General features: G+C 37.8%; 1 protein-coding gene and 2 non-coding genes across 6 annotated transcripts in view; all 3 read left to right on the top strand.

The window, feature by feature from the left end:
- CEP295 (centrosomal protein 295) overlaps positions 1 to 27632 on the top strand; it is a 48181-nt gene that overhangs the window by 13596 nt on the left and 6953 nt on the right. For 3 of the 4 annotated variants that reach the window (XR_011495724.1, XM_014835357.3, XM_014835358.3), the window contains exons 8-20: positions 1854 to 2037; positions 2258 to 2425; positions 7355 to 7576; positions 10634 to 10726; positions 10881 to 10984; positions 12418 to 12555; positions 12966 to 13063; positions 13330 to 16828; positions 18271 to 18439; positions 18576 to 18719; positions 22802 to 22954; positions 26487 to 26590; positions 27133 to 27235. Coding sequence is in view for 3 of the 4 variants with exons in the window: in XM_014835357.3 (XP_014690843.3) it covers positions 1854 to 2037; positions 2258 to 2425; positions 7355 to 7576; positions 10634 to 10726; positions 10881 to 10984; positions 12418 to 12555; positions 12966 to 13063; positions 13330 to 16828; positions 18271 to 18439; positions 18576 to 18719; positions 22802 to 22954; positions 26487 to 26590; positions 27133 to 27235 (5179 nt within the window). In the remaining variant the exon portion in view is untranslated. The remainder of the gene's footprint in view (positions 1 to 1853; positions 2038 to 2257; positions 2426 to 7354; positions 7577 to 10633; positions 10727 to 10880; positions 10985 to 12417; positions 12556 to 12965; positions 13064 to 13329; positions 16829 to 18270; positions 18440 to 18575; positions 18720 to 22801; positions 22955 to 26486; positions 26591 to 27132; positions 27236 to 27632) is intronic. The other variant, XM_044753514.2, reaches the window with a different exon arrangement.
- On the top strand, positions 26721 to 26800 carry LOC123279218 (small nucleolar RNA U2-19). Its single transcript, XR_006517135.1, has one exon. It is a non-coding gene; the product is annotated as a small nucleolar RNA U2-19 (small nucleolar RNA).
- Positions 26975 to 27047, top strand: LOC123279217 (small nucleolar RNA U2-30). The gene has a single exon (XR_006517134.1). It is a non-coding gene; the product is annotated as a small nucleolar RNA U2-30 (small nucleolar RNA).

The following is a 27632-nucleotide window of genomic DNA, read 5'->3' as shown; positions in this document are numbered from 1 at the left end:
CTATAGAAAAAAACACATAAAAAGCATTGTAAACTGAACACATTCTTCTATAAGTCATTAGTGTTTAGTGGTTAAGAAAGTGGACTCCACAGTCTGCCTGGATTTTCTTTCCTTCTTCACTGTTTAGCTGTTTGATCTCAGGCAAGCTACCTGACCTCTCTGAGCTCTGTTTCATCAGGATTAAATGAGTTTAGTAAAGCCCCTAGAACTATGCCTTGAATTTCATAAGCTCACAGTAAGTGTCAGTGGTGGTAGTAGTTGCTACTGTAAATAATTCAAGTAGAATAATATTCAACAGTTTCTGAGTCAGAAATAGTATACTTATTCAAATAACTTTGAAGTTAATTTAATGAGATGATTTAAATTGTAAGATAAATGAAATGAATCCATTCATAATTTTCAGGGCAAGGCAAAAGAAAATTCATCTCCAAATGGCATAATTAGAACTTCACATAAGAATAAGTCGTGTGTGTGTGTTATCACTTAACAAACACTTTGTTATACAGGCTTTCCACCTTTCTGTAGCCTTAGTGTCTCTACTCAAGAATAATCATGAAAACAATGTAATTGGAGCCAGCCCTGATGACCTAGTGGTTAAAGTTCAATTGGAGCCAGCCCTGATGACCTAGTGGTTAAAGTTCAATTGAAGCCAGCCCTGATGACCTAGTGGTTAAAGTTCAATTGAAGCCAGCCCTGATGACCTAGTGGTTCACCTTCCGTACTCACTTCGTTAGTGGCCTGGGTTCATTTCCTGGTTTTAGAACCACACCCACCTGTCTGTCAGTTGCCATGCTGTGGCAGCGGCTCACATGGAAGAACTAACAACTAGGATATACAACCATCTACTGGGGCTTTGGGGAGGAGAAAACAAAAACAAACAAAAAAAACCCATGTACTCTCACTACTATTAGAGGATTCCTTTCCCCTATCTGAACCTTCTTGCTGCAGACCCCATTGTGCCCTGGGATCTTATTTCCTGCTAGTTTCTGTTGTAACTAGCATTTGGCCTCTACCTGCCTCTCTCCCTTTATCTTTTTTCCTTAACCAACCCTGCCCCCCATTCCCTACCTATAATGAACGGTGTACTCTTAGCATCCCATGCCTTCATCTGCAAACCTTTGTGCTGCTGTTGTTATTTCTTACTTGTACTCCTCCTCCACCCAGTTTTATCTGGCTAAATCCTTGTCCCAAGGGGATGGGAGGTCTTCCTTTATGCCCCCTCACTGTCTTCCACCGCCAAAATTCAGTTAGATAACCTCACTGATACGTTTGCTTAAACTTTCATATTAGCAAGACTTTTTGAGCTTCAAGATACACATACAGATCCCCTTTAATCATGGGGATTCCTAAGTGTGTGAAGTAACAAGAAATAGCGTCTGTTAAGCCACAGTCACTCTGGTTCTTGTTGCTTACCTGAGACTGGTATATGCTGCTGGCTATGTGGAAAACTGGCACAAAGTACACTGCAGGAGCCGTGGCAACTTATATAGAACATCACTTCATGAGTGTCCTAAGAAAGGAAAACTGTAACTGACAGATGCTTTTGAAGCTCTGTGGCCTAATCAGTACCACCGTGTTATAGTGCTTACTAACAATACTACTTACCTGTTTGTTGGTCTCTAGGCTAGGGGTCAGATTGTGTCTCTAGCATCTAGCATGGTATCTTTCATTCAGTAAATATTTTTTTTTGAGTGAATAAATTAATATCTTTTTGTGGCGGAACAAATGACAGGGGAGGAAAGGAAACCCCAGGTCCTGTTTCTCATGATTTCTCCATTTTTCCCTCACTGTTAATGTTACTATCCAAAGTTTGTGACTCAACTATTGTTAATTAATTCTCTTTATTCTTGAAGAATCAAGAGAAACTAATGAAAGAACTCAAACAGCTACAACAAGAGGACCTGGCTCGTAGGAGACAGACTGTAGCACGAATGCCACCACAGCTAGTTGAACTTCCATACAAACGCAGTGAGATGAAAGAAGATTGGCAGAGAGAGCTGGAGTTTGCCTTTGAAGACATGTACAATGCAGACAGGAGTAAGATATTCTTAATAAACTTTCAACAGTGCTTTTAAATATTTTGGTGGGAAAATAATATTTGTATTGATGAAGCAGTTTTTATTTTGAAATAAGTTCTCTATTTGAAAGAGGCCCTCATATTTTAGACTTAGAAACTATGATGGTCTTTAAAATTTTATGCACAAGTTCTGTTTAGTCATTCTGGAATGGAAACATGTCTCTGTATTTCTTTATTGAGAGATGAAAGGAAACCTGATTTTGCACCTCGAACCGGAGCCTTTGCCCACTGTGACTGATCAGATCCAAGATGAAGAACTGGACCTTTCAATGGAACAAGAAAATTTAGGTGAAACTGAAAACCGTCCAGTGACAGAAGCTGAAGCACTATGTTCTAGTGAAGCAGACGGTAAAAACTCCTTCTGAGCTGAATGTTACAATATTTCTTAGAAAAAAGTGCTAATCATTTGCCAACAGTTAGCAAAGTCTCATCTGATTTAAGTACAAACAATGACTAATATTAAAGGGAGTGACGAAAGGAGGAAACAATATTTTCAGATTTCCATCATTAAAGATCCTTTTCACATACATAGAAAGAAAATTATTTTATTCATGTGTACATATAGTCTGAATATTTTCAGGTTATTTCATTTAGATGCTCAATTCTGAATTCATTTGAAAGGTCAGCAGTTTTTTCAGACTTTCATCAAATCACCGAAGAGATCCTGTGTGTTAATTACTGCCAGGCAGTTCATGTATAATGATGAATAGCACAAACTTAGATCTCTCTTCTAATCTTCTCTATCTCCACCATTCTGAACTCTTGCACTTGGCAGTCGCGTGGGTACTTAAAACTCAGTGTCTAACGATAAATTTATCATCATCTCTTGCTTTGTTCCACACCATTCCGCCCTTCTTATCATCTTCGCTCTGCACTGGATAGGTAGCTCTTTAGGATTCCAGCTTTATGTGGGTCTCCTATTAGACTCCTTGGGTGAGGGCTCTAGGCTTTATCCCTGCCTCCTATGCCCACGCTGCTGTCCAAACAAAGCGTAAGTTCACTGTGGTTTGTCATAAACTTCAGAAGATGGTTTCAGGGCTCACTTGCTTTCCAGAATTCCTGCTTAAATTTCATTTCTGGCCTCTGCAGAATCTTTTATTTTCTTACCAGATCAGCAATGCCTTTAAGAAAAGGTTTTACTATTTCATCCAGCTTTTTTAGTTTTTTCATTGAGAATATCACTCAGATCTAGTCTGTCAGAATTGCAAGTCTTGCCTTATCTAAAGAGACCTTTACTCTTCAGCTCCTGCTCATCCCATTTGGGATTGCTAGCTTGGTGTTGCCAGCTCTCTTGATTTTTCAAAAGAACCTAGGAATCTCATTGTTTTTAAAATCTTATTTTTAAATATTGCCAACTAATTTAGTTTATCTCTTTTTTTAAATTTTTTTATTTTCATTTGTGTTTATTCAGTTGTAGTGAGGTTGAAATATTTGTCTTTCTTTCACCTGGTCATATCCTGTGCCCATGTTTCTATTCATCCTTTCCTACTGATCTGTAAGAGCTCTTTATACACCAAGGATGTTAATTCTTTGTCTTTAATATGCATTGTAAATATTTTTCTCAGAATGCAGAAAAATGTGTTCTAAAAAATATTAAAATTTATATGGTTATTTTCCTCCTAAATTGGTCTGTTCCTCCACGAGATAGATGCAAAAAAAAAAAAATTAGGAATGTATTGTTCATTTGTGTGAGTTCTTTATATATTATGGAGATTAACCTCTTGTCAGATATATGATTTACAAATATTTTCTCCCAGTTGTTGAGTTGCCTCTTTGTATTGATCCTAGTTTCTTTTGCATTGCAGAAACTCTTTAGTCTGATGAATTCCTACTTGTTTATTTTTTCTTTTGTTTCCCTTTTCTAAGAGGACATGGTATTTGAAAAGATCCTTTTTAGTTAGGTGTCAAAGAGTGCACTACCAATATTATCTTCCAGGAGTTTTATAGTTTCAGGACGTATCTTCAAGTCTTTGATCCATTTTGAGTTTATTTTTGTGTATGGTGTGAGACAGTGGTCTACCTTCATTCTTTGGCATGTGGCTGTCCAGTTTTCCCAGCACCATTTATTGAAGAGACTATCTTTTCTCCCATTGTATGTTCTTGGCACCTTTGTCGAAGATTAGCTGTCCGTAGATGTGTGGTTTTATTTCTGGGCTCTCAGTTCTGTTCCATTGATCTGTGTGCCTGTTTTTGTACCAGTAGCATGCCATTTTGTTCACTATGGCTTTGTAGTACATTTTGAAGTCAGGGATCGTGATTCCTCCAGCTTTGTTCTTTTTTCTCAGGATTGCCTTAGCAATTTGGGGTCTTTGATTGCCCCATATGAATTTTAGTATTCTTTGCTCTATTTCCGTGAAGAATGTCATTGAGATTCTGATAGGGATTGCATTGATTCTGTAGATTGCTTTGGGTAGTATGGACATTTTAACTGTTTATTCTTCCAATCCGTGAGCAAGGAATCTCCTTCCATTGCTTTAAGTCATTATCAGTTTCTCTCAGTAATGTCTTATGGTTTTCTTGGTATAAGTCCTTCATCTCCTTGGTTAAATTTATTCCTAGGTACTTTATTTTTTTAGTTGTGATTGCAAATGGAATTATATTTTTGACTTCTCTTTCTGTAAGTTTGTTGTTGGAGTTTAGAAAAGCAACTCATTTTTGTAAGTTGATTCTGTACCCTGCGACTTTACTGTAGTTGTTAATTAATTATTTCTATTAGTTTTCCAATGGATTTTTTGAGGTTTTCTATCTATAAGATCATGTCATCTGCAGACAGCGAGAGTTTCACTTCTTCACTCCCTATTTGGATTCCTTTTATTCTTTTCTCTTGCCTAATTGCTCTGGCCAAAACCTCCAGTACTATGTTGAATAAGAGTGGTGATAGTGGGCATCCTTTTCTTGTTCCTGTTCTCAGGGGGATGGTGCTCAGTTTTTGCCCATTGAGTGTCATGTGGCCGTGAGTTTGTCATATATGGCCTTTATTATGTTGAGGTAGTTTCCTTCTATCCCCATTTTCTTAAGAGTTTTTATCATAAATGGCTGTTGGATCTTGTCAAATGCTTTCTCTGCATCTATTGAGATGATCGTGTAGTTTTTATTCCTCAGTTTGTTGATGTGGTGTATCACGTTGATTGATTTGCGGATGTTGAACCATCCCTATGTCCCTAAAATGAATCCCACTTGATCATGATGTATGATCCTTTTGATGAATTGCTGAATTCAGGTTGCTGAAATTTTGTTGAGAATTTTTGCATCTATGTTCATCAGTGATATTGGCCTGTAGTTCTCCTTTTTTGTGCTGTCCTTGTCAGGCTTTGGTATCAGAGTGATGTTGGCCTCGTAGATTGTGTTAGGAAGTGTTCCATCCTCCCTAATTTTTTGGAATAGCTTGAAAAGGATAGGTATTAAATCCTCTCTGAAAGTTTGGTAGAATTCCCCAGGAAAGCCATCTTGTCCAGGGGTTTTATTCTTTGGGATGCTCTTGATTGCTGTTTCGATCTCTTTCCTTGTGATTGGTCTATTCAGATTGTCTGTTTCATCTTGACTCAGCTTTGGGAGGTTGTAAGAATCTAAGAATTTATCCGTTTCCTCTAGGTTATCTATTTTGTTGGCATATAGTTTTTCATAGTATTCTCTTACAGTCCATTGTATTTCTGTAGAGTCTGTTGTTATATCTCCTCTTTCATTTCTGATTTTGTTTATCTGAGCTTTCTCTCTTTTTTTCTTTGTAAGTCTGGCTAGGGGTTTGTCAATTTTATTTATCTTCTCAAAGAACCAGCTCTTTGTTTCATTGATCCTTTCTACTGCCTTTTTTGTTTCAATAGCATTTATTTCTGCTCTGATTTTTATTATTTCTGTCCTTCTGCTGACTTTGGGCTTTGTTCTTTTTCTAATTCAGTTAGGTGTAATTTGAGATTGCTCATTTATTTATTTTAAAAATCTCAAATATTGCCAACTAATTTAGTTTATTTCTTAAAAATGAGTGACTCACAGACTAATGGTGAGTGAAAGAAGCCAGGCAGAAAAGAATACCTGAGTGTAATTCCATATTTATATAAAGTTAAAGGGAAAATATATAATCTTGTCTCAAGGTTAGAATAGTGATTATCATTAGGGGTGTATTGACTGGGAAAGGATATGAAGGAGCCTTATAGGTGCTAGAAATGTTCCACATAATGATCTGGGTGGTATTACATGTATATGTAAAATTTGTTGAGCTGAAAAGTTAGGTTTTGTGCACTTTATTGTTTGTAAGTTATAATTCAGTTAGAAAGCTTAAAGAAAATTGTGGGTCAGACAGAACTGCAGTCTTCCAGTTTTCAACCTCTGTAGATTTCTTAAATTTTATTCCTCATTAAGCCAGGGAACTATATATTTGTGACACAGTTTTGTCCCCTTAGAGAATTGTTAGTAGTGTACTGAGTTTTGGTGTTATACCATTAGCCCATATGGAAGGATGTTTAAGGAAACAACTTAAGACTCTTTTTTTAAACTGTAGAGATCTCTTTTTTTTCTTTTTTTAAAGATTGGCACCTGCGCTAACATCTGTTGCCAATCTTTTTTTTCTTCTTCTTCTTCTCCCCAAAGCACCTCGGTACATAGTTGTATATTCTGGTTGTGCTATATGGGATGCCACCTCAGCATGACCTGATGAGTGGTGCCATGTCCATGCCAAGGATCCAAACCAGCGAGACCCTGGGCTGCCGAAGCGGAGCGCACAAACTTGACAACTCAGCCACGGGGCCAGCCCCTGTAGGGATCTCTTTATGATGATACGTGGGAGAAATTTTCCCCAGATACTACCGGAATAATTTGGGAGCACTTGATTTGCTTTTAAGGTTATAACTAGTAATGTTTTGCTCTGTAGCCTACTAGTAGAGCCATATTTGGGACCCTTCTCTAGAATAGAGTATCTTATGGTGCGTATTTTGAATGCTAGTCTTACCCACAAATTAATTAAGAGGTATGCATTCTGTCATCATTTAGCAAGCAAAATAAACATGCTTCTGATAAGTTTTTAAGCTTGAAATTTGTGTTGCATGCATATTGTAGGAAAATAGTTGAATTTCGGTGCCTTTATTTATATTTAACTTGAAAAAACTATTCCTGATTATAAAATTGTGATTGTGGTCAAATAGCATTATATATACTGTTAAATTAAAAATATTGAGGAAAATAAAGTGCTTTTGTTTTAACTAGTGGTCATAGTGATAACTAACTATAAAGATTGAATAACTTGATATGTCAGAGGTGCTGAATAATTTCTTTCTTTTCTTTTAGCGCCCTTGTCAATGAAGACTCACCAAGTCCCTTCAAAAATTCTTTTTAAAAAATTATTAAATAAGATCCGAAGCCAAAAATCTCTCTGGACGATTAGATCCATGTCTGAGGATGAAAGTGAAATGATTTCAACTATTAGTGAAACTGAGAGTAAAGCACCAATGGTTGAATCAGGAGCAACTGCTGGTGAAGAGGGAGCATTATCCTCGGGGCAGGAACAAGGTGGTTCTCTCCAGTAGTCTCATTTTGTAGTACATAACCCATTCTAAGTTCAAAAATGTGCTCATTCCTGAAAAATCAAAGAATAGAGATCAAAAGGAAGAAGGCATGTTAAAGTCCATAATGCTGCTACTTAGAGGCAATAAATGTTGAAAAGCTTAGTGAATCTTCTTGCAGAGCACTTTCAATATAGTAGTAGTATTCATATATATTAATTCCAATGTAATTGTTGAATCAGAATTAACCAGTTCCCCATTGTTGAGATATTTAGACTGTTTCTAATTTTTCTTGTGCTACAATGAGCATCCTTTTAGCAAAATCTTCTTCTACATCTTTAACCATTTCCTTAGGAACACTCTTGAAAGAAGAGTTCCTGAATCAAAGGATCTGACACATTTTAACAGCTTTTGAGTGTATTATTGTATGTTTATTAAGAGTTTTATCTTCTGGATTTTTTAAAAATGTGATTGGATTTGTGTGGAAATGTTTTGCTACCAGGCTTCTGAAAGAAGTGACTTTATAGTCTGTATTTGGATTTTGGATTTTATCTTAAGTACAACAGGAAGTTGTCTGGAAATAATTTCTTCCCTTGACCTCTTGACCCCATCCTCTTTTGGTTTTCCTGCCTGGCTGGCTCCTCCTTCATGGTTTCCTTTGCTACTTATCCTTGTCTATACAACCGCTAGTCATTGCCCCCAGAGCTTGTTCCTCAGATCTTTTTTCTTTGTATCAACACTCCCTAGTTGATCTCTGATTTTGTGACTTGACTTTACCATTACATACTGAGGATTTCCCAGTGTGTCTTTCTAGGCTTGGCCTCTCCTTTGAGCACCACTCATTTAAACATCTATTTGACATCTTCCTTGTATATCTAATTACATCTTAAACTTTTCCAAAACTAAACTCTTGATATCCCCTTGGACCCTACACCGTCTTTTCCTACAATCTTCCACATTTCAATAAATGGTAGTAAAATTCTCTTGGTCAAGCGAAAAAGCTTGTCATTCTGGTTCCCCTGTTTTATATCCTACGTCCAAACCATCAGCAGATTGTGTTGATCCTACCCTCAAAACATATCCAAAGTTCAACCATTTCCCACCACCTACTATCCTAGTTTAAGCCATGTTCATTCTCTAGTGTAGATCTTGTAGTAGCCTCCTAACTGTCTTCAGTTTTTGCACCTCCTTGCTGTAGTCTATTCACAGAGTCATCTTGTTAAAACACACATCAGCTCATGTCATTCCTCTGGGGAAAGCCCTCCAACAACTATCCATTTCACTCAGTAAAAACCAAAGTGCTTGGAGTGGCATCAAAGCCTTCTATGGTCTGCACACACACCTCTACCCCCCCCACTTCTCTCACCCTCACTCTCTTTCTGACTTCATTTTCTACCACAGCTCCCTTCCGAGCCACTGCACCCTAGGCACTGGCTTCCTTCCTTGCTATTCCTCAAACACAGCAAACGTAACTCACATGGTCTTTGCAATTGCTGGTCTCTTTTGGCCGAAATGCTCTTGGATATTTCTCTGGCTCACTCTCACGTCCTTCAAACACTTGCGGAGATACCACTTTCTCAGTAAGACCTTCTCTGGCCACTCTAAAACGTCAAGCTGCTTTCCCTCTCCCCACTCCATCCCCTTCACTCCTTATCCCCTTTACCCTGCTTTTTCTCCATAGCTCTTATCAACATCCGAGACCCTAAATTTACTTTGTTGCTTATTTGCTTCTTGTCTTGACACCTACCCCTCTCTACCCTGCCTACCCTCCAATCCTGGAATATAACCTCATGAGGGTAGGAACTTGGTTTTGTTCCTTGCTTATACCAAGAGCCTAGACTAGTGTCTTGTACATGAAAGGTGCTCAGTTAATATTTGTTGAATTAATTGATTAGCTTAGAGCAAGAGAGGTAAGTTTGGAAGTCAGACATATATATGATGTTTAAAGCCATGGGCATGGAACACTCTTAGGGGAAAGAATTCAGTGAGGAGAGGGCTTAAGAGACCCTCTGAGGCCCAGCATTTATAAGATGGCTAGAGAAGGAGCAAACAGTAAAGGCAGCAAAAAGGAGCGGCCAGAGAAGTAGGAGAGAATGTGGTGTTGGAATTCAATAAAAGGGGTTCTTTCATCTTCAATCCATAACCAAGTTATTTTTAAAAAGCCCTGTATGAATGAGTCGGCTTTTCCTAGCCTCATCCTCTCCTTTGTCTGACATACTCCGTATACGTTGATCCTCTTTCAGTTCTTGAATGAGCCAAGTTTTTTTATCCTCGCTGGACTTAATACCTGCTGATCTGTCTGGAAGGTCTCCTGTGCATCCTCACATTCTTTACTTGGCTGATTCCTCCTTACCCTTAGGTGTCTGCTTAAATATCATTGCCTAAGAGACACCTCATCTGAGCCCCTTGTCTAATTCAGATTTCCCTGGAATACACTCTTGTATAACCCTTTATTTCTCTTTTATAGTACTTACTACAATTTCTCCTTCTGTAATTTTTTTCTAGGATAATTATATGATGTTTCTGTCCCCATTCCCCCTGTGAAACCTCCTGGAGGCCTTTTCTTTTTTACCTCGGTGTCCCCAGCATGCAGCACATTAAGTAGGTGCTGACTGAAAGAATGAATGAATGCATGCTTGATGCAGAGTTTCTGGCTACCCTGATATGATTGCTTTAACTTCCTTCTCTGGTTTCATAAATAAAAAAAATCCTAATATCTAAATATGTCAGAGATACATTTAAATTTCTTTAGCTTCTCTTTTTAAACTTTAGTGCCTTGCTTATTCTATTCCTTCTATGCTTTTCCAGTGTGTTTGAAGCTCTTGTGGGCATACCTTTTTAATCAATTGTCCTTCGTTTTTTCCTTCTTGTTCACAATTTTAGTCTTGTCTTATATTAGGCTTGGGTTTAATGGATAAAATATATGGACATCTGGAAGGTGACTGGATCCTGACTAAATAAGACATTCAGGTGGACCAAGATTGACTTGTTAATCTGAATGCAGATTTTTGTTATTTTGTTTAGATTTAACATTGATAATATGTTCATAATGTATCTATTACAGTTGTTGAAAGTGATTCGCTAACAGTTGACTCTGGACCACTTACTAGTGAAGATAAACCACTTTCCTGCCATATAGACTCTGAGAAGGAACAAGGTATTTCTTTTTATCGCACCCTCAAATTAAACTTGCCTGGCTCTTCATATCTTTTTCCTAATAAAATTGCGTGTAATAAATGAATAAAGGGCATTGTAGTGGTGTCAAAATTCTAAATTGTTGAAATTAATTTTTGTTTTATCATTTCTCTTAGAAATAAATGAGGCTCAGCCTGTCACAACTGTAGCTCAGAGTTCAGTTCTGCTTCATCCTCAAGAAGCGGCAGCCAGAATTAGAATGGCAGCAAGGCAGAAACAGGTAATTTGAAATTTTTCTTTTTAAAGGTTCTTTTCTACCCCTAGGTACTGTACTTTTGTGTTACCAGTGAGCTTTGTCTTAATGTCTGGCTGCTTCTGATACTATTTCTTCTACCTTGTCTTTCACATTCATCTGATAGAACGCACTTCATCTTCACTTGTAGTGCTCGTTTGACCCTTACTGCATTCTGCTTTGTGATTTATACTTTTGTATGTATCTTATCTTCCCTATAAAATTTGTTGAGATTTTTAAGGCAGAGAGTATCTTTTTTAAAATTCAGTTTATCCTGCATAGTTTCTGGTACAATGCCTTATACATAATAAATGTGCAGTAAATATTTGTTGAATATCTATGTCCAGTGTGGTGGCTGCTAGTTGTATGGGCTGTTGAATACTTAATATATGGCTAATGCAACTGAGGAAGTGAATTTTACATTTTATTTAATATGAATTAAGTTTAATACTTGCATATAGCTACTGCCTACTGTATTGATAGTGTAATTCTAGAGGTACTACAGAACTGTAAATGGTCTAAATTCAGTGGCTTCTATGAGTGAGGGAAAGTAAGGAAGATGAAGACAGGAACTCAGAGCCACTAGTCCCTGATTAGAAATATGTAAAGTATCAAACTGAGACATTTTTTATTTTGAAAACAAGATTATTCTTCATTATCTCTAGTAGATGTATTCCTCTTAATAAAACTTCACATACGTTCCTTTTTTTCTACGTGTTCAGTGAGTATTTATGTATTGTGTATGTTTCAGAGACTGCACTAGGTGCTGCATTTAGTAGGCAACCAGACACTCGTCCCTCAAGAAACTTACAGTTACTCTAACCTGTCTTTTTATTACTCAGATCCGTGTGTATGTGTTGGTATAATATTAGAGTTTATGTGTCATCCCTCTGCCGTTGTCTTCCTATCTGCTTCATGCCTGGCAGCAAAGATATAGATTGTTGCTCATTGTATTATTTGGCTTTTAGATAACTGTACCCCTTTATGAGTATGCCTAAGAAATCAAAGTGTTTGGGGAGGTCTCGATGTTTAATTTCTTTAGTCATTCTTACTGAGAACAATGTAAAATAAAAATATGAACACAGAATCTGGCTGAACATCGTTTGCTACTTCTCTGGGGGTGAGTCTTCAGTGGTGATCAAGGTTTCCTTGTGCTCCCAAGAAATGGAAATAGCGCGTTTATTTTTTCCTCAATTTCTGCCTCTCTTTACTTCTCTCCCTCTTTCTCCTTTTCTCTTTTCCCATCTCTCACTCCCTTCCTTCCTCTGGCAATGGCAACAACAGAAATAAAAATCACCACTTTCTTCTCGGATAATTGGTGCTTTTGGTGATAAGACCTATTTCTTTTCAATGTTATACATATAAAATTTTCTTTTGTATGAGTTTGTTGTTAATAGATCAATAGTATTTTTATTACTTAGATAATGGAAATAGAAGAGCAGAAGCAAAAGCAGTTGGAATTACTTGAACAAATTGAACAACAGAAGTTAAGATTAGAAACTGATTGCTTCAGGGCTCAGCTGGAAGAAGAAAAAAGAAAAACAGCTCAACAGACTGGGGTAGGATGTAGGAAATCTCATCCCTACGTAGATCGCTGGGGGATAAGAAAATATGAGCACTCTAAGCATTCAGAAAAGTAAAAGCATTTCTAATTCTTATTTGGTAAATTTTGTACCAAGTTTGGTAATTATATATATAAGGCAATGTAGATAATGGCTTTCTTCTTTCAGTTTATAGAGGGTGCCAGTATAAGTGACCATAATTTGTAGGTAATGGGCATGTTGAGCTCTTAGACTTGGCACTAAAAGAGAATGGTGGATTCATTTCTTAATAATGGAAGTGCCAGTCTTTTTTTATAAAAAAAGAAAGCTATATGGAAGTTTACAGTTATAGAACTTGAGTTTATATAAAATGATTTAGTACTTGCTCCTGGATTTGCCTTTTAATTAGTAGCTTTGTCTTTTATTAGGTTGGCACTGCTCCAGCATCATGCACCATAGGTTCTGATGAAGATAGTCATAGGCAGATGATTCGAAACTATCAACATCAGCTTTTACAGCAAAACAGGTATTAGCTAGGATACAATCTATATGTGATAGTATGTGGCTACATCTTTAGGCTTTATTTGTTTTGTATGAAGATCTAATCAGGATTCCCTCAGAACTAGGCATATGGATTTCTCAAAGAGCATTGTGAATGTTATTCCTTTTCCACCATGATTGTGGCCAACCCTAGATTGTTGTTAAATTTAATGTATAGAAACTTGAGAATATGGGACGTTTTTTAATCCAAAAAGAATAATGTATATTTGTTTTTGTGTTTCTTATTGGTAGGTTTCACAGACAATCTGTTGAAATAGCCAGGAAACGATTACTTGAATATCAGACCATGTTAAAAGGAAAGTACTCATCCATGTTAGCTACATCATTGATATCTGATTCTGTTACATCAGTACCATCGCAGAAATCTGAAAGACCCACTGTTACATCAGAGCATTGGGATCAAGGTCAGAGACCCAAGTTGAGTCCTAACAAATATCAACCTATGCAACCCATACCAATCCCCAAATTAGAACAAGATTATTTTCAGGTTCCAAGACAAAATCACTTTCCACAAAGACATGTAGAAACAACAGAAATGTTACTCACTTCACATGTTTTAGCCAAGCAATCTTTGGACTCACAAGAACAGCCAAAGCAATTCTCACAGACTGAAACACAACAGAGAGACTATAAATTGGTCCCTAAAGATTCCTCTACATTTTCAAGGGCTTTGTCATTTGATAGGCCGCTAATAGTACATGATGCTAGACAAGTAGCTGAAACATCGAGGGCAACCACTTTTCAAACTCCAGACTCCCGGCAAATGTTCCCAGAGAACAATGAAAGTATATCTTCTAAGTTAACTGAACCTTCTTCATTCCTACCACTGGTGGCTGAGCGTTCTTTTAGTTCTCTGCCTGCTAAAGTTGAATCTGGAAAAATCCAGGAACCCTTTTCAACCCTGAGCAAAAGTACAGTTTCTGTAAGCCATTCTGTAATCAGCCAAATGCAGGATAAGTCTTTGCCATCCTCAGAGAATATCACAGCCCAGCAAGATAATTTGAAGGCTCTCCAAGAGCAGTTAGACCTACAGAAGGAAGTTCTTCGGTCAAGACAGAAAGCTCAGGAACAATTGCTTTTGTGCAAACAGAAAGAATTGGAAGGACAAACTGGTGTCTCTGTATTCCTTCCATTGGTATCTCTGGATTCGTTTTCTTCATTGCCTTCTGCTAAAGCTGAATCAGGGAGAATCCAGGAATCTCCAACCACAAATGATACTGTAGTTTCCTCGGGCCATCCTGGGGTCCCACAGCTTCAGGATAGGCTTTTGAGTTTTTCACAGCCTGTCTTACCACAGCAAGATAATTTTCAGTTTCTCCAAGAACAGTTAAGTATTCAGAGGGACAGCCTTCAGCCTAGACGGGAAGCCCAGGAAGTATTACGTGTACATAAACAGAGTGAATTGGATGGAAGAGTATCGTCTGAACAGACTGAGACCCCTTCTCTCCCATCTCAGGTAGCTCATAATACATTTACTTCACTACCTTCTGCCAGTACTCAATCTGGAAAACTCCAGGAGCAATATTCATCTAAGAGTGAGACGGGCCAATCTGAAATCCCAAAATTTCAGGATGGATCTTTGAGTTTCCTACAGCAGTTCCTACCTTTGCATAATAGTTTGAAGTTGCTCCAAGAACAGCTCACTACACACAGGGATGCTCTTCAGGCTAGGCATGAAGCCCAGGCAGAATTACTTTTACATAGACAAAGGGATCTGGGGCATAATAAGTCTGGGCAGATGAGTTCTTCATTCCCACCAACGGTTGCTCAACGTTCAGTGGTTTCGCATGCTTCTGCTAAAACTGCGCCTAGAATTCAGAACCTTTATTTATCTGAGAAGGAGAGTATTATTCCCTCAAGTCGTTTGGTAATCCCAACGTTGCAGGATGAGTCTCTTAGTTTTCCACAGCATAGCCTGCCACAGCAAGAAGATTTGACAACGCTCCAAGAACAGTCATACATGCAGAAGGTAATACTTGGTGCTAAACAAGAAACTCAGGAATTTGTACGCGAACAAAGTGGATTAGAAAAAAGAACTTCTTCTGAACAGACTGGCACCTCTTCATCCCTATCCCGAGTAGCTGAATCCGATAGATTCCAGGAATTTATGTCAATCAAGAGTGATAGTACACTTCCCTTAAGCCATTCTAAGATCCCAAGATTTCAGGAAAGACTTCCGAGATTTTCACAACATATACTACCTCTACAAGGTAATTTGGAGGAACACCAAGAATGGCTAGACACAGAGAAGGAGGCCCTTCATTTTAGCCAGAAAACCCAAGGAAATACATCTTCTAAACAGACTGGCTCCTCCTCATTCATACCCCAGTTAGGACAGCCTTCATTTACTTCATTACTTTCTGCTGAATCTGGTACAACCCAGGAACCTCTTTCCACAGGGAGTGATAGTCAAATTCCTTCAAGCCGTTTGCAGATTCCACAACTGCAGGATAGGCTTTTGAGGATATCACAACTTATCCAGCCTCAACAAGATAATTTGAGGTCACTTCAAGAACAGTTAGCTACACAGAGGGAAGCCATTGTTCAGTCTAGACAGAAACTTCAGGAAGAATTACTTTTACCTAAACAGAGTGAGTGCAAGGAAAGAACTTCTCCTGAGCAGACTGGCACCTCTTCCTTATTACCCCTAGTCACACAACATTCATTTGCTTCATTACCTCTTACTGAATCTGATAGAATTCAAGAACCTTGTCCAACTGAGAGTGATAATATAGCCTCCTCAAGTCATTCTGAGATACCAATATTGCCTGATAGGCTTTTGAATTTATCACAGCCTGTTTTACCTCAACAAGATTATCTTATTGCACTTAAAGAACACTTGTCTGCACAGACAAATTCCCTTCCATTTACTGAGAAAACCCAGAAAGAAGTGGTTTTGCCCCAACAATATAAATTTGAGGAAAAGTTTTCTGAGCATTTTAGCCAACCTCACCATGGTGATTTAAAGACACTTCAACAGCAGTTAGATGTACAAAGGAAAGCCATTCGGTCTAGCCAGGAAGTCCAAGAAGAATTGCTTTTGCAAAGGCTAAGTAAATTGGAGCAAAGGGCGTCATCTGAGCAGCCTAGCTCCTCTTTATCCGTATCTCAGGTAGCACTGCCTGTTGCTGACTCTGAGAGAATCCAAAAGTCTTTTCCAACCAGAAGCAATAATGCTGTTCCCTCAAGTCATCCTGAGATCCCAGGATCACAAGACAGGCTTTTGAGTTTGTCCCAGCCCATTCTGCCTCAGCAAGATCACTTGACAGCACAGTTGGACTTACAAAGGGACGTGGTACATTCTAATGAGAAAGCCCAGGAAGAACTGCTTTTGAACAAACAAACTAAGTTGATGGAGAGTGAATCTACTGAACATGCTATGCCCTCTTTGGTTCTGCCCAAGGAAGGCGAGCATTCATTTATTCCACTACCTTTTGGCGAAGTTAAGTCTGAAAACATTTGTGAATTGTATCCATCCAAGAATGAACATGCAGTTCCTTCAGGCGACTCTATGATCCCAAGATTTCAAGATAGACTTTTGAGTTTTTCACGACCTGTCTTAGCTCAGCAAGATAACTTGGGACTTCAGAATCAGCTGAATTTACAAAAAGAAGTGCTGCACTATAGCCAAAAAGCCCAAGAAGTATTGCTTGTACAGAGACAAACAGCACTGCAGCAGCAGATACAGAAACATAGAGAGACTTTGAAGGATTTCTTTAAAGACAGTCAGGTACGTATTAAACTTGAATATCTAAGAAACAATGCAGGTAACCCAACTCAGACAAACTAAATATTTGTTTTAATCTTAGGCCTAAATAAGTCCTTAGTTATTGAGAATAGGTGGTTTGTCCTTTTTTGTGCCTTAATTTTCTACCTTCAACAATACGGAAATTAAAACATAAAAATTGTTCTGTCTTGCATGGTGTTTATAAGGTTAACAGTTATTTGAATCCAAACTAATTTCAGCCAGTAGTTTGATAGAACCAAATGCAAACACCATTAAAACTGTAGATTGTCATTTGAAGTTTTGTTATAAAGGGTTTTGAGCTTTTTAGCAGAATTTCTCTTTAACGCCAGACCTTGTGCTTTCTGTATAGCACTTTGTTGACGTTTGTATATGAATCAAAATCAGTACCATCTTTTTCCATAAGTGACAATATTAACACCTCTTGTAAAACTGGCATTATTTTAGGCTGGTGGACAGCTGGACCTGCTGCTTGTTACTGAACTGTTGAGAAGACTCTGGCATGCTCATTCAGATATTCATGGTTTCTTTATATGTGAGACAAGAGTATAGTCTCAGTATGAATGTGTCTGTTTTATCTTAGAAGGCCACTTCCTAAATTTGTGATTTAGCCTAAATAGGATTCTACAGATCCTTTGATGTTCAGGAGAAACTTGAGTTGAGTTTATGAGAACTTGAATTCTAGGGATTTACTGGTCATTTGAAGGGAAAGTAATAGGAAAAGAAAAGCAGAGGGGGATACTCAAGTATAATCTCTTATTGAAAGGTACAATGGAGGCTGAGTATTTAGGTTGAAGGTTGTGAATGGTTGTACTTTTCAATGGAAATATCACTCTTTCGGTATTAGAAGCATTTCTCATTTTTCTGTTGTGCCATTGAGTCAATTCCAACTTGTAGCAATTCTGCACAGCAAAGTGGAACCCTTCTCGGTCTTTTTGCGCCATCCTCTCATCTTTCGGCACTACATCAGACAATGCTCTGCTGCTATTCATAGGGTTTTTGTGGCCAATTTTTTCAGAAGTGGGTGGCCAGGTCCTTCTTCCCAGTCTCTCTTAGTCTGGAAGCTCCACTGAAGCCTGTCCACTATTGGTGACCCTGCTGGTATTTGAAATACCGGTGGCATAGCTTTCAGCATCACAGCAACCTGCAGCCACCACCGTATGACAACCTAGAGACCCATAGAGTAGTTCCCTGACCGGGGAACGAACCTGGGCCATGGCGTTGTGAGTGCCGAATTGTAACCACTAGACCATTAGGGCTGGCTCTTCTCATTTTTTATCTATGAATGAAGTTGTAATAGTGTGATTAATGGAATTATTTATTTGGTTGAGGTTCTCATTTAAAAGGGAGATAAAAACCTAATAAATGCTTCATATGATCCCTGATCTTATGTCATCCCCACCCTCCTCTATCCACTGTTTTTTCAGACAAGTAAGCCTGCAGTTGAAAATGATTTTAAAACCCAGAAGCTCAGAGAGTGGCTTCCTCATCTCCACGACCTAGTAAGAGGTGATCAGGAAAACATCAGTCCTACAGATAAGAGCAACTCTGATGATAAGCAGCTGCTTTCAGAAGATAGTAGTACCAAGCAAAGTGGTAAGATAATTGTATTTTATTGTAATATTCTGCTCATTATTCTTTGTTTTCACTTCTTGCAACTTGCTGGTTGAAGAAAAGTTTGTAGTATGTTAATAGATTTGTATTGTGCCTAACTTTGTCATTGACCTGATAGGTGAGCATCTGGACAAGGAACTGGGTAGGAGAGCCTCAAAGCCACCTGTAGCAAAAGTTAAATGTGGACTGGACTTGAACCAGCATGAACTAAGTGCTATACAAGAGGTAGAATCACCAGCAAGTGCAAGAACTTCTATACTAGGTAAACAGATGGTTTGATAAAATAGGGTTTTTTAATACTTGGCCAGTTTTCTACATTTTTTTCAGGATGCTAGATGTTTTTGTTGAAGAAACTTAGGCTGTGTGTACTCATGAAAGGAAAAAAACTGTTTACATAAACAGTATTTAAAATTTGGACTTAAAGAGATGTGGCATTAGGTAACTAATTTCTCCTTGTATATAGAGGGAAACCAATTTATTGTAGAAAAAAGTCTTCAGTATTCCATATTCTGACACTCTTGCTTCCCTCTGCTTCCTGTCATGCCTGCCTTCTAAACCTATGTCTTTAGGATATAACTCAGTTTTTTCTTTTTTCTTTTGCTGTTTTTCTACTTTAGTACCTTCACTGCTCTTTTCCTGTATCTTTTATGGGATAATTATTATGTTTAAAATCTTGGCTTTAAGGACAATTAGATATATTTCTTTACTATACTTCTTCCTAGATCAAATTATCTAGAAAAATTTCTCCCTGTGATCCTTAGTAAATAAATAGCCTTACTTGAATTTCATAATTATTTTTAGATTCCAGACACCAAATAATTTTCTTGATCAAATTTATCAAAGCAAAATCCTTTTCTAAGGTGGAAGATTAGCTTTGTCAATATAAAGGTATGTATAAGTGTGATATTAATATTAGCTATTTTGATCTTCAGCCATAAAATATCGTACCTTTGTTTCTGGTTCAAAGAATTAAGGCAGGTAGAGATTCAGAGTAACTCTTATGAATCACTCCCTGTTCTACTTTCTTCTTATGTCTGTGGAACTTATAATATAGAGTAATGATTTTATTTATTACTAGGCTTTGGAAGCTTTTCTCCTATTTTGCCAGATTTGGCAAACCACAGCTATTCGGGAATTGATTGGTGCTTTCCCTGATTCAGAGTGATCAGTGGGAAATTCTCACCATTGATTCTTATGACTTAATGAGTCCTGTTTGAGATTGCAAAATGTTGTCTTGTCTAGAAGGGAAAGTTATATATTCCCTCACCTCCACCTCTCTATGCCTTCAGCCTTCTTTCTTCAGTGAATAGTACCCATACGGAAGTCTTGACACTTCCTTGTCTCTGCCTCTCTGACTCCCAATAAATCAATCACCAGTTCTCAGTGCTTCTTGGACAGCTCTGGAATCTGACCACTCATTTAATTCAGGCTGTCATTTCTTTCTTGAATGGCTGCTACAACTCCCAGTGTCTCCTATTTTCACTCTAGCGTTACTCTGATTCATTCCCCGTGGTATGTTCAGAGTCCTCACCCTCTTTCTCCCTGTTGAAACTCTTGAGTGGTTTCCCTCTGATTCGAGGAGCAAGCCTGCACCAAGTCTAGGTCCCTGGCTTCACCTACCAGGCCTTTCATTGTCTTGCTCCTCCCTTCGGGGTTGGCTTAGTGCCTCTTTTCTGATAAACTTTTTCTAAACTACCAAGTATCCCTCTCGTGTGCTTTTTGGGAGCTTTCATCCTAGCTTTTATCATCCTTCTTTGGGTAATACTTTTAATCCAAATATTACAGGCAAATAGTTTAAAAAGGCAAATAGTGCTAAAGGGTTCTAACATGAAACGGCATTTCTTCCTGCCCCTACCCATCCCTTACCCCTTAATCCCACTCACCAGAGGCTTTTCAAGTCTTTTTTCAAGTCTTTTAGGTATTTCTTCTTGTATTTACATCTACACTTGGCAATGGGTTTTAGCAAAAATTAAGCTAAATTATCATGCTGATGTATAAATATTTTTCAATGCTGAGACAATTAGTATACTATGATTATGTTTCCTTTTTGTAAAACTCTTCCTGTAGTAAATTGTCTCCTTTTTAGAGTTTGCTTGAGTTTCTGTTGAATGTCTGTCTTCCTACACTAACACTTCTATTAAATACCTCTAATATAATTTGAGACCACGCCATTTTCTCTGTTTGTGGAGCAGCTTTTAGTTGGAGGTTGGATGACCTATCTGATGCATTCTCTTTTTTTTTCCTCCCCACATCCCCACAGTACATAGTTGTGTATTTTAGTTGTGGGTCCTTCTAGTTGTGGCAAGTGGGATGCTGCCTCAACATGGCCCTGTGAGCGGTGCCACGTCTGCACCCAGGATCCGAACGGGCAAAACCCTGGGCCGCCAAAGTGGAGCATGCAAACCCAACCTCTCGGCCACTGGGCCGGCCCCATATCTGATGTATTCTTATCAAAGGTCTCATTGTTCCCACAGGGAACGAAACCTGGTTCTTGGGGACGTGAAACAGTCTTACTCGTTTTATGTAGCAAAGCACAAATGTACATAAAAAGATATGCAGTGGGGCCAGTCCCGTGGCCGAGCAGTTAAGTTTGTGTGCTCTACTGTGGCAGCCCAGGGTTTCGCTGGTTCAGATCCTGGGCGTGGACATGACACCACTCATCAAGACACACTGAGGCAACGTCCCACATGCCACAACTAGAAGGACCCACAACTAAAAAATAGACAACTGTGTACCAGGGGGCTTTGCAGAGAAAAAGGAAAAATAAAATCTAAAAAGAAAAAAGATAAGCAGTTATTAAAATTTCATGGAGATTGTAGGCAATTAGGAAAAAAAAAGTCTATAAATAGGCTCCTTAGGTGGGTGATGATAAAAGTAACGTTGAGAAACACTGATCTGTATTGCTCTTCCAATTTTTTTTTCTTCTCAATAGTTCATTTTGTTTTCTTTTGGTTTTACTTTCTAGGAGAATCTCCTCAACTTTTCTTCTAATTTTTCTTGTGAATCTGTATTTTGAATGCTAAAATCTTGTTCTTTTTCCTGATTTTTTTTTTTTTCCTTTTTCATGGCATCCTGCTATTGTTTCATGGATGCAAAATATTACCTACTTTGAATATTCATAGTTTTCTGTTTGTTTGGGTTCCTGTATTTTCTGTTTGAGTTCTTTTGTTCCTTTTTGTTGTTATTTCTGTCTGATACTTTAGAGGCTTTTCTCTAATATCGTGCATATTTGAGTAGAATGCTAACCAGCTAATTGGAAATTCTCTGGGTAGGGGCCATATTTACTGCTGAACTTCCTTAGGAAAGGTGGCTTTTCACTGGGGACCCTCAACTTAGTATCTGTAGTTCTTTTACTTTTGCAGTTTAGTTTCTTCAAAGAAAGATCCTCCAAGCCTGGTACAAGTCTGGCTGTCACTGTTGTGGAGCCAGACCTGGGGCATCTGGATTGAGGATGCAGACTTTCTTTTAACACCCCTGATTTCCATATGGCACTCTCTCTACCTTTCACCCTTGCCTCTCTCAGTGCCTGATCCCCCTGAATTCAGAGGGTTTCGGGTTCAATTTCTCAGAGAAAAACCTTCAGTCTCCTCTGGGGATGATGTTGAGGGACAGGGATGTCAGGAGATGGGAGGAATCTGTTCCAAGTACATATTTTTAAGCATTCTCCCTGTTTTTAATTCCTGACATAAACCTTCCTTTTGTAATACTTGGTGCCTTTAATTCCCAAGTTTTTCTGGAGTTCTGCACAGTAAATTAGCTTCTCTTACTGGGTATCTCCCACTCCTTTGTTTGCCTGTTTGTTTTTATTTTTGTATCAAAGTATAACATTCAGAGAAGTGCACAAATCAGAAATGTTTATTTCAGTGATTATCACTGTAATAACCAGACCCTGTAAACACTACCTGGTCAAGAACTGCAGCGTTAGAAAACTCCATAAACACTTCCCTCATACCCTCCCAGTTCCTGCCCCCTCGGTTCTCCCCAGGGTAAACCCCCGTCTTGATTTCTTATACCATAGACTAGCTGGGGCTATTTTTGAACTTTACGTTATGAATGCATATTATTCCTTATAATACTATTAATGGCTATAAATTCTCCAGGCATTTTCCTGGGATTAGTCAGTACTGAAGCATTATCTGGTATTAGGAAGTAGGAGTATCATTATAAACTTAGTAAAATAATTTAAAGGCCTGTATGAAAGATAAGCAGTTATTATTTTCTTGCTACACAGACCAAGTCTTTGAGAGTTTAGAATTTTACCTATAATCTAAATTGTCCTGTTAGTTTTAGCTAACTTTAGAAACCTAAGCAGAAATCTAATGAGTCAAGTTTTTTCCCTCCCAGGTAAACCAGAATTTTATCAAGACAGAGACCCCTTGAGGGTCTCCATTAGCCGGGAACAGAGTTTCCTTGGGAGCCCACTGGACAGTGATCCATTTGGTGATCTTCATCCAGTTGCCCAGGAGAACATGTCTGGTGATGACTCGGATGAAGCAGGTGAGAGAGAAAGAAATTGAAGGTGGAATTGCTGTGCACAAGGATATGTCGACAAAAGATGTTTATTATAGTTTCATTTGTAATGAAATATGGTAAATAACTTCAATGATTGTTCGTAGTGGAATCATTATGGTGCACCCACACTATGCAGTTCAGTGTGGTTGTTAAATGATGGGGGAACATCTGTGTCCATGCCCTGAAAATTGTCTGGAATGAGAATCACCAAAGTGTTGGTCCAGGTTTACCTTTATTGGAGGCTGGGTTTCACTTTCTCTTTTATAAGTTCACATACTGTAGTTTTGGGGGCTTTTTTACAAGAAGCATGTATTATTTCTGTACATAAAAAGTTAAATGAGGGAAGTGAAGTTTATTTAAAGAAGAATTAATTTCACTTTTAAATTGTTTTACTAAATAAATGCTAATAGGAAGAGTATGAAGGTATGAGGTTTTTACATTTGGCAACCTCTATGAATTTTGTGTTTAAGCCGATTCATAACAATTCACATTTAATTAAATACTATTAAATATTATCTTTAAAAAATTCTGTCTCTAGCATTCTAAATGAGCTGCTTTATGTTGCTTTTAAATATTTGGAAAATAGAGAATTACAAGGAATAAACCTTAAATCACTTAATTCTGCTACCCAAACACAGCCAATGTTAATTTTCTCACTTTTGAATTTATGCAGATCTCTAACAAGCTGCTTTATATGTGTAATATTGCTTACTGACCCTACAAAGCATAGTCCTAGTACTGCTTCATTGGTTCTAAAGCACCTTTGAAGTAGTTACCTTTTTAACCAGAGCTCTTTTTATTTTTGCTGTCACACATGCTTGGATAATTATCTTACTTGTGTCTATAGTTTAGTAGAATGAGAGATGACCGAGACTTATTCTGTTTTTGACAGTTTATGGAAAAATTGACTTCAGCATCTCCTTTGTAAATTGGAGATTGAAATAACTGCAAAGGATATAACTTCCAGTGAATTGTAGTTTTGACGTTTTAAAATAAAACTGTTATCATTCTTTTAGATTTAGCCAATGGATACCTATATTTCCTTTTTATTCTACCTGTGGATGTCCTATAGCCAAAGACTACCAGGAACACACCTGTGGGTGGACAAAGCTGGGTGTTTTGACTTGTTGCAGTGAAGGGGAATGCACACCTCAGGGAACCGTGAGGAGTCTCAGTAGGAGGATATTAGAGAGGACTTACTATAAGATTTGGGTTTGTATTGGGTGACCTGGGGAGGGTTCAAGGGAATGGGGTTTTGCTTATTAGCACTGGACATTATCAGGAAGCAGGGATAATTCTGTTACTGGGCATCTAGAAAATTCTTACCTAGAAGGTAGGAATAATGGAGTGAGGCGAATTAAGGCTCTAATGTTACAGCAGCAGCAGTCACTCATATTAGCTGGGATAGGGAGACGCTTGGTCATTTGTGTGGTTTGGACAAGATTCATGGTTTTGTCTATGTTCAGAGATAAGTATGGGTGGTCTGATTTTTGTCTTGATCCATCGCAGTCACAGAGTGGCCTTTTCTGATATTGATGTTCTGTGAAATTGATAATGTTTAGAACACCAAGGCCTAGCTGACAGTGCCAGGTCAGCTCCTGGCTCTCAGGGGCTGCTTTTCTGTTTCTCATAATCATCCCAGGTTCATATTGTTTCTCTCTTGGAAGCAAGGGCCTTAGTTTTGTTACTTCTCTATTCCCTCCCTACCACTTTATTCAGGTCCTCTTCACCTCACCTTGATTTCTTAATAGCTTTTTAGCTGGTATCACTAATTTCAAGCTCTGTACCCTTTGCTTTTGTAGGAAGGCAGGAAATGGTGCCTTCCCACATAGCATGGGAAGATTACTCTGTTTAAGGCATTGCTTTCATGTTGTTACTTCCCCTTTTTAGGAACCTCCTTAGTGGGTCCCTGTTATCAGTGAAACATTTCCAAATTAATAACACTTAACATCTTTTCCAACACTTTCAGAGACCTATTCATTGAATTCTTCAACATCTTAAATAACTGACCTTTCTCCTTTCTCTATTCTTTTTTTTTTGTGAGGAAGATTGGACCTGGCCTAACATCTGTGCCCATCTTCCTCTAGTTTGTATGCAGGACACTGCCACAGCATAGCTTGATGAACAGTGTGTAGGTCTGTGCCCAGGATCCAAACCTGTAAACCTTGGGCCACCGAAGTGAAGTGCACAAACTTAACCACTATGCCACTGGGCTGGCCCTCCTTTCTCTCTTTTTTATTTTTCGCTTCTTATTACTACCCAATTGCTACCCTGTTCGTTCATCTCTCCTCTGAGGGAATCTTCTTGTTATGTTGCAGATAACAATATAGAATTGTGATTATAAATTGAAAAACCTGATTAACTTCTCATCTCCCAACTAGCTTTTGAAATGAGCTCCTAAGAAACAAATAACTCACTATATAATTCCACTATCTTTTTCTCTTTTACTTAAAATTTTAGTGTGGATAGAAGCAACCAAATAACAGTTAATGATTACATTAATTATGTCACAATAAAATGTTTTTAAATGAACTAGAATAGGAGAGAGTAAAAAACTGTATTTTAAAACAAATTGTATTTAAATATAATATTTAGTATTAACTTTGTTTCTACTTCATTATCCATAATATAGATATTATTTTACAAATAAATATATATATACACATACAGATACTGATAGGGGTGTGTGTCATGTGTGTGCCCTGGGTTACCTTTTAGGAAACATTTCTTACACAAACATTTAAGAAACATACTTTTAATGTGCATGATATCTTTTATTAATATAGTGATAATGAGAGAGAAATTTTTAGTTTATATTTGGTGGAGGAATTTTAATTTTATTCTGTTTCAGAGCCACAGACAACCATATGCTTTGGCCAGCTTTCTCACAAATGTTGGCTCTTGGGAGTAAGAGAAAAATTAATTCAGAATACCTGAATTATTAATAATGAGACAGAAAGGGTAATGTTTATATAGTTTTAATGTCAAATTAATTAGGAATGATAATTCATAATCAAAGCAGTATATGCTCATTGTGATTTTATAGAGAAGTAAAATTTCTCCTTGTCCTGTCATTCATAAGGAACTGCTGATTGCACTTTGATGTTTTTCTTTCTTGTCTTTTTTATATGCATTTTTCTAAACTTTGAGATCATACTGTATTTGTGATCAAATATTCTTGCTGCTTCACTTAAAATAATGACAAAAGCATTTCCCATCACATTCTCTTTTCTAAAGGGTTTTATTCATAGAATAATAATGACAACTACAGTTCTCCAGGAAAAAGTATGTTGTGTTGACTAGTAAGTGTTTTTAATGAATAATAAAATGACTGTTTTTTGTTTGTTTTGTTTTGAGATAAGGCAATTCTGCTAAGCAAAATAGGAATAAAAATTGTAGGAAAACAAAGGAAATGATGCTCTCTGGTTCTAAGAATTTGATATGCCATAATCTAAACTGTGTCGTGTGTGTGTCCTTCCCATCCCGTCCCCCGTCCCTGTCCCCCACCCCCACTCAGTCAAGGTCGAGGAGGCTGTGGTTGAGAATCATGCAGTAGTAAGTTCTGCTGTGGAGGAAGAAGCAGCTACATATCTGGGTCCAACTGTGAAGCCAGATAATAAGGTTAGTAATATCTTAATGTGTACTACGTTGTTAGAGTTGTTAGAGCTATTTGGCTTCACGTTGTCTTTAGTTTACAGAAATTGTGAACTATTAAAGTCTGTGTTCTCTGAGATCTGCTCTTACTGAAGTGGATCAATGATGAAAATAGCCAAATCTGAGCATCAGAAGACCTTTCAGTCTACCTGATGCATGATCTCTGTAGTTCTGAGAAGCAAAAGTATAGAGTAATTTAAAACAATAAGGGCTTGTGTGTGTGTGTGTATATGTGTGTGTGTGTGTATGTGTTTGTGTTTATAAAGGTGACAGTGGATAACTGAGGACTTGTTGATGGATGAATGAGATTGGCAGGGAGTAACGTGTGTGTATGAAAGGCTAATCAGTTCTGAGCAATGATGAAAAAAGGTTTTTACCACTGACCTTTATAACTATGAAGGTTTCTACACTTGATCTGAGCTCAGAATTGATAACTGCTTATTTTGGTGATTTGGGCTTTCTAGGTATTACTTCCTGTATTGTGGTCTCATGTTCCCCTTAATTTTTAGGCTGAAACAAAAGAGATTTATCATGAGCCATTATCTTCAATAAGTATTTCTACTGGGAGCTTTTCAAGTTATGACAACACAGATCTGAGCCTTACAAATCCAGGTAATAATGTCAAAATGTTAATAAATAAATTGAAAGACCAGCACCAGTTGAGTTGCAATACAGTGGTGAGAGCAAACAGTGCTTTTCACAGTGTGCTGAGCAGGATTGTTTCTTTAAATCTCAAAAGTAAAGTATTCATGCCTGATAGAATATTGGACACTATGATGTTCTAAACATGATAGGAAGTCACAGGCCTGCACACCCTCTGTGGATCCCCAACAACACTGAGAAGTATCCACTAATGTCACATTTCCCATTCAGTGGGACTCTATCTGAGCAAATTTCTTGGTTGCACTGATCCCATATCAATGTATATTGCTATGCCTTTTAACCAAAATTTGTCTCTAAGGAAGTACCCAGCCATTAAATATTTTCATTAAACTGAATTTTCAGAGTC

This window comes from Equus asinus, chromosome 20 (assembly GCF_041296235.1).
Source record: "Equus asinus isolate D_3611 breed Donkey chromosome 20, EquAss-T2T_v2, whole genome shotgun sequence".
Taxonomy (NCBI): Eukaryota; Metazoa; Chordata; class Mammalia; order Perissodactyla; family Equidae; genus Equus; species Equus asinus.
This window is presented reverse-complemented; position numbering and strand designations above follow the sequence as displayed.